This window comes from Condylura cristata, unplaced genomic scaffold, assembly GCF_000260355.1.
Source record: "Condylura cristata isolate star-nosed mole 26May11 unplaced genomic scaffold, ConCri1.0 scaffold00008, whole genome shotgun sequence".
In the NCBI taxonomy this organism is placed as follows: Eukaryota; Metazoa; Chordata; class Mammalia; order Eulipotyphla; family Talpidae; genus Condylura; species Condylura cristata.
Genome location: NW_004567109.1, coordinates 24,400,172 through 24,412,253, shown reverse-complemented (window position 1 = coordinate 24,412,253; position 12,082 = coordinate 24,400,172). Strand labels below are relative to the sequence as shown.

Below are 12,082 nucleotides of genomic sequence, written 5' to 3'. Positions count from 1 at the left end.
TTTCCACCCAAGTGTCCATGAACAAACCAATGGATCACCAGAAGGTAGTGTACATACAATGACATATTCAGCTATAAAAAGAAATTAAATTCTGTTACATACTATTGATATAACAGTTTTCTAACGTTATCCTGCATGACAGACACAAAAGGACAAATATTTTGTTTTTCCCCTTAATGAACTATCCAGAATAGGTAAATTCATAGACACAGAAAGTAAATTAGAGTTTACCAGAGGCTGAGAAAAGGGGGCAAGTTATTGCTTAATGGATACAGTTTGGGGTGACTAAAAGCTTTTGGAGTAATTGTACCCTTAAAGTTACTAAAATGGGAGATTTTGTTACATGTATCTTACCACGATTTAAAAAATGTAATATAGCAAAAAACTGAAACGTGTACTTCAAATGGGTGGATTATATGGTATATTACTTATATCTCAATAAAACTTCTATTTTTAATGGAGGGCAGAGAACAGGGATTCCTTTCCCTCTTTGATTGTACTCCAACAGCTCCAGTCCTTTTTATTTTCTGTCTTTCCTCCCTCCCCGCCCCCCGCCCCCCTTCCCACAGTCTCCTTCAAGATTACAGGGAGAAGGGGGAAAGGATCAGTAGCATCCTGATTCATCGTGATAGTGAGGATCAAGCTGACATGACTCAAAACTCCCGTCAGTGGCAGGGCAAGAAGAGATATTTCCCAAACATTTTGGACACACAGCCAACAGGATGAGGATACAGAAAGGATGTCTAGCAGATTTTTTTTAGAAGATTTGTTTATTTACGCATACAGAACTGGGTAAAAGCCAGAGGTGCGGGGGCGGTGAGAGGATTCGCCAGAGACAGGGTGGGGAGCAGAACAGGCTGACTGACAAGTCCACTGCTGAGGGGAGCAGCGGGCGGGTCAGGAGAGGTCTGCTGAGTCATGTGGGTCACTTCCTTCCCGGGCCAGGGATCAAACTCACTGAAGCAGCTGAGGCCAACTTCATAGTGCTGCGCTCAACGTGGTTGCGCCACCTAGCAGATTTTCAAAATACTACTCTGGTTGTAATATGACTTCCTAGGGGAGCAGAGATAGAACCAGAAAAATGATCCAGGATAGACCGATCTATTATTTGAATGAGAGTAGGAGCACTGGGGATAAAATGGTGGTAGCGATGGAAATGGAGAGAGGTAGCGCTGATCCTATGTTTCGGTCTGATTGGCTGGACCGGGAGCACGTAGGTAGGTGAAAAGTTGACTACCCGCATACACAGGGCAATACGGCTGGCGTCGGGGTGCTCTTAGTCTAGAACATACGGCCAAAGCTGGCAGAAGGCGGGGCCAAAGAGTGGTGGGAAGCTTGGTCAGTGCTCGCGGCTGCAGCTCCAGAAACCCGATCGCCCCGGAGCAGCCCTCTCCCGCTTCGCCATGGCTGGCCCGGGCCGGGGTGCGGCGCTAGAGTCCCCACGGCTGCTGCTGGGCCGCGTGCGCTTCCTGGTGGAGGCAGCGCAGAGTCTCCGCACTGGGAGGCCGCTGCCTGCGGCGCTGGCTTTCGTCCCGCGCGAAGTGCTCTACAAGCTTTACAAGGACCCGGCAGGACCGTCGCGCGTACTGCTCCCGGTGTGGGAAGCGGAGGGTCTGGGGCTGCGTGTGGGTGCCACCGGGTCGGCCACGGGTACCGGCTCCGGGCCCCTCCGCGCGGCCCGCGACAGCATTGAGCTCCGGCGCGGCGCCTGCGTGCGCACCACGGGCGAGGAACTGTGCAACGGACACGGACTCTGGGTGAAACTGACCAAGGTGAGCTTAGCCTGCCGGGAGCTCCCCAAAAGACTCCCCGGCCAGGGAAGCCCCAGCTGTTCACCTCCCCTCCCCCACACTAAGCTGGCAGAGCGTTCGGTGCCCTTTGCCTTGGGCTGGGCTGGGCGGGCCCTGGGCTGTTTCCTGACGGCTGACCGGGGCTCACGCTACCCGGCAGGAGCAGCTGGCCGAACACCTGGGCGACTGCGGACTGGAAGAAGGCTGGCTGCTGGTGTGCCGCCCGGCGGAGGGCGGGGCGCGCCTGGTACCCATCGACACCCCGGACCACCTCCAGCGGCAGCAGCAACTCTTCGGTGTGGACTATCGCAGGGTGCTCAGGTCCTGCACTTGAAGGGCGGGAACCTACTGTCGGGTGGGCCCGAGGGGTAGGAAACTGGTCCCAGGGAAATGTGATACTGGCGTAGAGGCAGGGTAAGGAAAGGGTCCGGACTCAAAGACAGCCTGGGTGTGGCATCTGAGGGCGTACTTTGGAGGAGCTGGACCCCTGGAGGAGGCTCGGGGCATGTAGAGGATGCCCACCGGTGGTTCCCGTCCACCCCACACCACCACCCACTCTGTGCCCGCAGATGGGAACAGGTGGTGGACCTGACATACTCGCACCGCCTGGGATCGAGGCCTCAGCCAGCGGCAGCGTACACGGAAGCTGTACAAAGGCTACTGTGAGTAAGCTGGAATGGAATGAGGAGAAAGGACCCTCAGCTCTGGGCTCCACCTAATTAGGAATCTGGCGTTGTTTAGCTATGTGCCCCCGACGTGGACCTACGAGTGCGACGAAGACCTGATCCACTTCTTGTACGACCACCTGGGCAAGGAGGATGAGAACCTGGGTAGTGTGAAGCAGTATGTGGAGAGCATAGATGTTTCCTCCTATACGGTAGGTGCTGGGACTCCGACTAAATTGTTGTCACCGTCCTCAAGGCTGGATCCAGAACCCTTACCCCTGGGCCAGGATCAAACCTGAATCCCTACAGGCCAGGCGCAGTCCAGCTCCTTGGATGTCCTCCGGGATCCCCTTGACACCTCCCTTCATAACAGCTGCCCTTTTAATCAGCTTAACTAACGCGTTTTCTCTCTCCTGCTCCGCTTTCTCTCTCGTGCTCCCTGACTCATTGCACAGCCCAGTGCGAGCAGTGGGGTAAATGCTGACTCCACCTCCCTGCCCCTCCCCAGGAGGAATTCAATGTATCCTGCTTGACAGACAGCAATGCAGACACCTATTGGGAGAGCGATGGATCCCAGTGCCAGCACTGGGTACGGCTTACCATGAAGAAGGGCACCATTGTCAAGTGAGTGGACTTGAGTGGGGCAGGGTGGGTGAACCGTGTACCTGTGGTTGCACAGAGAGCCAGGTACATGCTCCCACTCCCCCAGGAAACTACTACTCACCGTGGATACCACAGATGACAACTTCATGCCTAAGCGAGTGGTGGTCTATGGGGGTGAAGGAGACAATCTGAAGAAGCTGAGTGACGTGAGCATTGACGAGTGAGCAAGCTGACCTGAGGTGGGAGGTGGGGCATGATCGTAGCAATGGGGCCTGGCCCAGCTTGGAAGCACAGGTTGGGTGAGAGCCCAGCAGTCCCTGAAGTCAAGGGATCCAAAGTGCCTCACATCCATCTCCTCAGGACGCTGATCGGGGATGTCTGTGTCCTAGAGGACATGACGGTCCACCTGCCAGTCATCGAGATCCGCATCGTGGAGTGCCGAGGTGGGGCTCAAGGCTGTAAGGAGGGAAAGGGAGCCCCAGAGTATATAGGCGCTAGCTGGCAGTGAGTGTGGTGCAGTGAGTGTGTGATGGGCTTGGAGACAAGGCAGAGGCACTTGCTCTAAGATTTGAAGCTTTGGAACCTGAGCCTTCTAGAAGGTGCCTAGAAGAGGCCTGCCTTAAAGCCATAGAGGTGGTCAGGCTCACCTGGAAGAGGTCTGCAGCCCTCAGGCATCCCAAAATTATAGTGGACAGGGGAACCGGCAAGGCAAATAATCTTCACAGTTAGGTGAGCGCAAGAGGATTGCAGTGCCCCCATGCTCAAGTGTAAGGGCCGTGGAAGCTACAGATGCAGTTAGTGACCTGACTGATTCCTTCCCCCAGATGACGGCATTGATGTGCGTCTTCGAGGCGTCAAAATCAAGTCATCTAGACAGCGGGAACTGGGATTGAATGCAGACCTGTTTCAGCCCACCAGCCTGGTGCGCTACCCACGCCTGGAAGGCACTGACCCAGAAGTACTGTACCGCAGAGCTGTTCTCCTGCAGAGGTGGCTGTGCTCCTGGGTCCGCCAGCCCTTTCCCTTCTCCCCATCCTGAGCCTTGTATGTCTTTGTGTGGTAGAGGTCCCCACGATTGTGGACTGCAAGCTGCTCTGTTCCAAGGGTCAGAGCAGCCCCTGGACCTTGCCTTCTGTCCCTGTGTGTTGGGTAGCAAGAGGGTCTTTTATCTATGTCATACTCTTAATATAAGCATCTTTACCCCGAACTATCCGCTATCCCCACCCACAGATTCATAAAGATTCTAGACAGTGTCCTGCACCACCTGGTACCTGCTTGGGACCACACACTGGGCACCTTCAATGAGATTAAGGTGAGTCTGGCACCCCAGTGCTGGTCTACAAGGGGCTCCCCCTTTCTTCTCTTGAAGTTGTTCACTCTTCAGCAGAGTGTTCTTAAAAATTGGGCCTTTGATGGGTCAGGGAGCACAGAAACAAATAGCCAAAATTTAGTGTTTATAGAACTGTTCTCCAAATGGGGTGTAAAATAAATAGAAATGAGGGAGGAGAGCTGATAGCATGGACAGAGCAAGTTGCATAAAATGCGCATGAAGGCCTTAGTGGTAGCTAAAAATAACTTGAAAGAAGCAGATAGATTTGTTTATGGCGTTTGAATGGACAGGAAGCTGCCTGGAAGCAGAGGGCGCTATGAGCCAGGACAGACTTTGTCCCAAGTCACGTGGAGCCATTAAAAGATTTTAAGATTTTTTTTTTTATTTTAGAAAGCTTCCCCAATGGCTGGATGAAAGGAGGAAGTAGAAGCAAGGAGGGGGACAGACTGAGTTGCACAGAAACAGTAGGACTAGGTGCATTCGTAGAGGAATGTTCCCAGGTCTGGAAAGAGGCCAACTGCCTTCTGGTTCTGCTAACCACCTCTCCCCACCAGCAAGTGAAGCAGTTCCTGCTGCTGTCACGTCAGCGACCAGGCCTGGTGACGCAGTGCTTGCGTGACTCAGAGAGCAGCAAGCCCAGCCTTATGCCACGCCTGTACATCAACCGGCGCCTTGCCATGGAACACAGAGCTTGCCCCTTAAAGGACCCTGCCTGCAAGAATGCAATCTTCACCCAGGTCTGGACCACCTGCACACGGACTGAGGGAGGTTTAGTAAAGGCAGCGGGGACTTCACCAGAGGAAGCCTCGCAAGGTCTTTGGCAATAGTGGGGTCAGGCCTTGACACAGACGTTCCCCTGTCCATCCCCTGTTCCCTGCCCCCAGGTTTATGAAGGTCTCAAGCCCTCTGACAAGTATGAAAAGCCCCTGGATTACAGGTATGGCATGAGGGTCAGAGACTTGCCCAGAGCACACGTGCACACAAATCCACACTGCCTCTGACACCCTTTACCATTACCCTTCTGTCACTCCTGTTTCTGGCTGGTCACTGGGCTGTTGAATTGTCCTAAGTGCCGGTCCAACAACATGACAGAGATGCATCCCTACCTACAGGTGGCCCATGCGCTATGATCAGTGGTGGGAGTGTAAATTCATTGCAGAAGGAATCATTGACCAAGGTAAGGCTCACAGTGAGGATGACAAGGGTCCTGCCCAGTTCCGAGTGATAGAGCCCTGTGGGGTCACCAGCTAACCAAGGCAGGAGACCTCCTTATGACTCCACTGTAATGAGGACTCTTGAATACCCCAGCTAAGGGCACGTGTCTGGCATTTCAGGGGGCGGTTTCCGGGATAGCCTGGCAGACATGTCAGAGGAGCTGTGCCCTAGCTCAGCGGACTCGCCTGTGCCTCTCCCTTTCTTCGTGCGCACAGCAAACCAGGTAATTGCCCACCCCACTTCCCACGATGTTTTGCTGTTCTGTTTCTACAAACCTCCAGATACCAAGGCTGAGCTAGAGAGGAAGCGCTGAGAAAGGACCCAGTAGCCTGAGGCAGCCTCTGGCAGACAGGGAAGGAGGAGCCATTGTACAATCAGATCATTCAGGGCGCTCAGTGGAAAGTGTTCAGAGAAGTCTTTTTTGTTAAAGATTGATTGATTGATTTGTGTGTAGGGGAGCTGGGGTGTAGACCAGAGGTATGGGGAGGGGGTGAGGGATTCATCAGAGGCAGGATGGGGAACAGCAGGTGGGATTGCCTGAAATGCACTGCTGAGGGGAGCAGTGGGTGAGACAGGAGAGGTCTGCTGTGCCACGTGTGGTCAGCTCCCTGGCCAGGGGTCTGACTCGGGCCATAGCAGTGATGGTGCTGAGACTTAACCCCTAGGCCACCAGGCAGGACCCGAGGGAAGTATTTAGGGAACTTGGGGCAGCACAGTAGAGTCCATCCCATGCCACGCTGACCGCTGTCTTGGGACAGGGCAATGGCACTGGTGAGGCCCGGGACATGTATGTCCCCAACCCATCCTGCCGGGACTTTGCTAAGTACGAGTGGATTGGACAACTGATGGGTGCTGCCCTTCGGGGTAAGGAGTTCCTGGTGAGTAGCCTAATCTGCACTCCTACCAGGTCAGCCCTGGCCCCTGGAAGGAAGAGGGCCAGCCAAAGCTGGGAGCTCAGGGTGAGGAGACAGCAGTGAGCTCTTGTCCTGCAGGTCTTGGCTCTGCCCGGCTTTGTGTGGAAGCAGCTCTCTGGTGAGGAGGTGAGCTGGAGCAAGGACTTCCCGGCTGTGGACTCTGTGCTGGTGAGTAGGGCCTGGAGCCAGTGTGTCCCCTGCACAGCCCCCGAAGGTCGCTGTTCCCCAAGACTCACCTACTCCCTTGGTTTCCACTGCTGACCCCGAGTCCTTACCTCGAGCCCCAGCCTCCCTTTCCCGCCATGTACGCGTCAGCTGACAGGGCTTCTGCCGAGATGGCGCCTCTGCTCAGCACACACTTCATCTGCGCCACAGTGTGTGGTCCTCCGCAGTCTTCATGGTGGCATGTCATGCCACCCATCCACCCATGCCAGTGCCCTCAGGGATCCCTCCCTCACCTCCCACATTTTGTCAAGTCTCTTTAGAGTCTGCTCACTTCTCCTCTTCTCCACATTCCTTTCTGACTCAGCCACTGACTGTGAACGTTAATGCCCCTATTTCTATTCTTAACCACCTGATCTCCTGCAACTAGAATAATTATTACACTCTTCTCATTTAAACCCTCCAATGGCTTTACCTTGGACTTGGGATAAAATGCAGAATGCAGAAGGCCTTGCATGACCCCTATATTTCTGGCCACTTGGTTCACCTTCAGGCTGCAGCCAGATTCCTCAGGCCTTTTACTTTCCACTTGACTCCAGTATCTTTTCTCTATGACTTCACTTGCCCAATCCAACTCCCAGCCATCTTTCAGGTCCCAGCTGAGATGCTAGTTCTTCTAAGATGCCTTCCCTGGCCTTCAGGGCTGACTAGATATTTCACAGCCCTTACGCTGACCCTCTCTGTCCTCATTGCCTGCATAAGAACTGCTTTGCCTGGTGTCTTTCCTTCTTCCCTATCATTATCTGAAGGAAAACAAGGATTCCACAGTGAAAAGCTGACCCTCTCCTTGTCTCCATTCCCTAGGTGAAGCTCCTAGAAGTGATGGAAGGCATGGACAAGGAGACATTTGAGTTCAAATTTGGGAAGGAGTTGACATTCACCACTGTACTGAGTGACCAGCAGATGGTGGAGCTTATCCCTGGGGGCGCAGGCATCGTGGTGGGATATGAGGACCGTTTGCGTTTCATCCAACTCGTACAGAAGGCACGGCTAGAAGAGAGCAAGGAGCAGGTACTATCCAGAGCCAGAAGAACAAAAGCTTTGGACACCTAGTGTACAGAGCCCAGGCTGAGAGACCACCAGTACCCAAGGTCTTACTATTTCTTTGCCCCCCCCCTATTCCAGCTCATCAGTGGGGCACAGAGATGCCCCAGGGATGAGCAAATGCCATGTTCTCCACTAATCTCTGAGCAGGGAGTTATGCCCTCTTTCCCAGCCAGGCCTGTCCTCCCCTCCCCAGGTGGCGGCCATGCAGGTGGGCTTGCTGAAGGTGGTGCCACAGGCTGTGCTGGATTTGCTGACCTGGCAGGAACTGGAGAAGAAGGTGTGCGGCGACCCAGAGGTCACGGTGGACGCTCTGCGCAAGCTCAGTGAGTGTGGGGCAGGGCAGAGCAGTGTGGTGGCCAGGCCTCCTAGGTGGATCTGGGAATGATTTCTGGCCTCTTCTCTGCTAGCCCGGTTTGAGGACTTCGAGCAAACTGATATACGGGTGCGGTATTTCTGGGAGGCACTAAGCAACTTCACCAACGGTCAGTGGAAAAGAGCAGAGTGACGCCCGGGTTCCGACTCCACTGGTGGGATACGGAGGCAGGGTGGACATTGTGGACACTCCCCACCCTCAGCGCAGCACTGATTTCCTTCTCCATCCAGAGGACCGGAGCCGCTTCCTGCGCTTTGTCACAGGCCGCAGTCGCCTACCAGCACGGATCTACATCTACCCTGATAAACTGGGGTGAGTGGGGAGGGACGGTCCCCAGGGGCGGTGGATGGCCTTCTGTCCCCTCCTTCTACATGTCAGACCCTGGCCCTGAACTCTGGCTCCCGCACCCCCAGCTGTGAGACCACAGATGCGCTGCCTGAGTCGTCCACCTGCTCCAGTACCCTCTTTCTACCACACTATGCCAGGTAGGCTTCCTAGACTCGAGCCTAGAGCGTGGGGAGTGGCATCCCAGGTGAGGAGGACTTTGGGACCCGCATTGCCCTAGTTAGGGATGCAGGTGCCTGCGCTGAGCACTGACCCAGTCTCCATCCCCCTGCAGTGCCAAGGTGTGTGAGGAAAAGCTCCGCTATGCAGCATACAACTGCGTGGCCATTGACACCGACATGAGCCCTTGGGAGGAGTGAGGTGGTGCTACGGGCAGCCACAGGCCAGAAGGACTGCTCCCTGGACCAGCTGGGTTCTGCACTTCCAACCTGAGCTTCCCTGATCAGAGAAAGCCAGTGTGCGCTGCCCCCGTGTGTATTTGGATTAGGGGCGGTGACTACCCAGGCCCAGCCCTGCCTGCACTCACAGTGCTTCTAGTGCTGGAGCTTGCTTTCTGAGTTATTTGACCTCTGAGAGAGCATTTTCCACAAGTCCAGCACTAGCTGCCAGTCCTGAGCCAACTTGAAGGGGGCCTCCTAGCTCCCCAGACCATAGACTTGGCTTCAGTTTTTTTCCAGCTCCTCTTTTTTTCTGCTTGTTTTACTTTGCCTTCCACCTGAACTCAATGCCAAAAACTTTGGAGGGTAGTGGAGACTCCTCCACAAAGAAGGAACCAGAGATGAACAGGAGTCACCTACCCCCAGGGTGATGCAAGAGCTGAGAACCCCTTCCTCACAGATGATGTTTTCCTCCTCTCCCTCCAATGCAAGGTGCGAGCTCTGGCCTTCTTTTGCCAACCCAGTCTCAAATGACAAAGTGCCACAACTCTCCCAGGCTTAGAGCCTACAACTACTCAACATTAAATCTTACCACTACCACCAACCCATACTGACTCCCCATCTACCATTTCACTCCAGGATTTTGCACAGTTTAAGGCTAACTACCTGAAATCTTAAATTGCTCCCCTTTATCCAACTCTAAAATAAAGTCTAGGATTAAACTTGCCTTAAGCACATCCCTGCCCCAGTCCTCCTTCCTTTAACGGCCTCTATGACACTCCATCAAAAATGGTCTTGCATATGGGAAAATTGAATAAATGGAAGAATTTATCCATTAGAACGTGTTTATTGGGCTCGCTCTGTCCTGGAAGAGTCTTTCAGCTCCTTCTGTTACTTCCAGGACTTCAGGTTCCTGCTGGGAGTCAAGTAGATATGGGTCAAGTGAGAGTGGCTTCTCAGTGACAAATAAGGACCCCAAAACACAGAAGAGCAGGGAGAAAGCTTACCTGCTACAGAATTCTGGGAGAGGTGTGGTGATTTGGAGAATGGGAGTCCACCTTTTGGAACCAAATAGGTGCAAGAACTTCACATCCTAGAGGAAAATATCCTTGAAATGACTGATGAACAAGCCAGGTCAGGGTTTTGACATGAGGGGGCAGCAGCCTTGCCAACACGCAACTCCCACGCTGCCTCCGAACTGTCACACAGCTAAGGTGCAATCTTTAAAATCCCACCTCCATGAGACCTCTTGTGAATGCAGTCCCCCGAGGTGGGCAGTCACCCCTAAGCACGGTTCCAATTCACCTGTAAAACACCGTGAAGTTTTCTGTCCCATCCCTTTCCTAGCCCTTCGCTAGGGCGCGCACTGACGCTCCCCTGGCTTTCCACCAGGTGGCGCTGTGCGCCTCCTGACTGCGTACCGGAGCCTTTTGTCCTGAGTTAAACTCCGCAGCTAAACCTCTCTGGCGGCTGCCTGCCTTCGCCGCCGTGGGTGGTCCGTGGAAGCCGTCTCACCTGGGCAGCAGCCCATCTGGCCCAAGGAACTGAAGCGGCAGACGCCACTCCTACCCAGCTCCGTTCTTCCCAGAAATCTCTTGTCCTGCCATTCTAGATGCAACTTCCTTCCCCCTCTTTTGAGAGAAGAACCTAGACAGCACGTACCTGCAAGAGGGACCCTGCTTCTGTACTGGCTACATGATCTTTAGTCTCTTTTGCTAAATTAGGCTCACGTTGTATGTTTCGCACCTTGCTTGCTTTCATTTAATCATTCATTTAATCAATCATTTATTCAATATGTCTCAATCATCTATGTCAGACACCATAGTAGGTACAATGGATAAAACAGTGGCTAGACAGAGACTGAGTGGATTTAAACTCTAATGGGAGACATCTATTAAACAATCTCATAAACAGCGTTTAATGGCATATTTTTAAGTGTTCTAAAGAAGTGAAGGGTGGTGTTACAGAATGACTAAGAGGGAGTAACAAGCCACAGAGGCCAGAAGAGAAGGGTGAGAGAGAAAGAGAAGACTCCAGCTGGAGAGGTCTGTTTGGGATTTTTTAATTGAGCGACCCTAAAGGTGTTAAGGGAATGAAGATAGATTTGCCTTTGGCAGCTGTGTAGAGAATGAATTGAGAGGGAGAGACTGAAGGCAGGGAGTAACCCAAGCAGGAAATGATAGTCACTGGAACAAGGGGAGATGCTCACTTTAATTATGTTTACTGCTTGCATGTACCACTTGTAAGGAACTTTCATAACTTTATTCATTTAAAGTTTATTCAGTGTACATAGATGTACACTGACGCTATTTACAAATTTTCTACAATGAAATAAACATACTTAAGCAGAGATCTTTGCATACCTGTTTATTCCTCCAGAATAACTTCCTAAAATCACAAACTGCCAAATTGCCATTTAGAATGACATCCATTTTCACTCTTCTTAGAGTCTGTTTTCTAAACACTAATCTTGGTTATTAACACTTAAAAGAATTTTTTGACAATTTGATGTGCTGAAAATGACATGGTTATTTTAATTTACACTGGTTTGATTGTTTACTATAGTAAGTAGTTGTATTTCTTCTTAATTAACAGCCCTTTATGGTACTTCTGTCCATTTTTCTACTGGTTTCATTTGCTTTTTCTTATTTACTGATAACAGTCTTTGCATAGCACAGCAAGGCATTATGATAAATGCTGTTCATTTATTATCTTGTATCATCTCCTAAACGACTTTATGAAGCCGTATATGCCCATGAAAAACCTAGAGCAATGATGAATCTTGATCCTTTTGTCACAACCACATTCTTTCCCTAAATTCCTCTGACTACACACATAGCAGTATCAACAATCCCACATCAGCTATTTATTTCTACTATGACAGCCTTTATATTCAATTTTATTTTTTAAAATATTTATTTACTTATACATATAGAACTGGCATACAGGCCAGAGGTGCAGGGAGGTGAGAAGAGTCACCAGAGACAGAGTGGGGAGCAGAACAGGCAGACTGATGAGGTACACCACTGAGCAGAGCAGGAGAGGTCTGCCATGTCATATGGGTCATCTCCCTGGCCAGAGATGGAAGTCGTGTTGCAGTGGCTGTAGCTAGCTTTGTGGTACTGTGCTTTAACCCCTTGGGCTGCCAGTGAGGGCTCCTATGTTCAATTTTAATTTCACATCCACCATTATTGCTTCTCA

General features: G+C 52.0%; 1 protein-coding gene across 1 annotated transcript; it reads left to right on the top strand.

Annotated features, from left to right (window-relative positions):
- Positions 1 to 1,313: 1,313 nt before the first annotated feature.
- On the top strand, positions 1,314 to 11,250 carry HECTD3 (HECT domain containing E3 ubiquitin protein ligase 3). The gene is made up of 21 exons (XM_004678936.2): positions 1,314 to 1,772; positions 1,951 to 2,111; positions 2,360 to 2,452; positions 2,532 to 2,667; positions 2,964 to 3,079; positions 3,165 to 3,278; positions 3,419 to 3,501; positions 3,883 to 4,048; positions 4,289 to 4,370; positions 4,943 to 5,125; positions 5,273 to 5,325; positions 5,501 to 5,565; positions 5,723 to 5,826; positions 6,362 to 6,481; positions 6,596 to 6,685; positions 7,544 to 7,750; positions 7,980 to 8,109; positions 8,194 to 8,268; positions 8,390 to 8,471; positions 8,573 to 8,644; positions 8,779 to 11,250. The coding sequence occupies exons 1-21, from the start codon at positions 1,404 to 1,406 to the stop codon at positions 8,861 to 8,863; spliced, it is 2,586 nt and encodes an 861-aa protein (XP_004678993.1). The 5' UTR covers positions 1,314 to 1,403; the 3' UTR covers positions 8,864 to 11,250.
- The last annotated feature ends 832 nt before the right edge of the window (positions 11,251 to 12,082 follow it).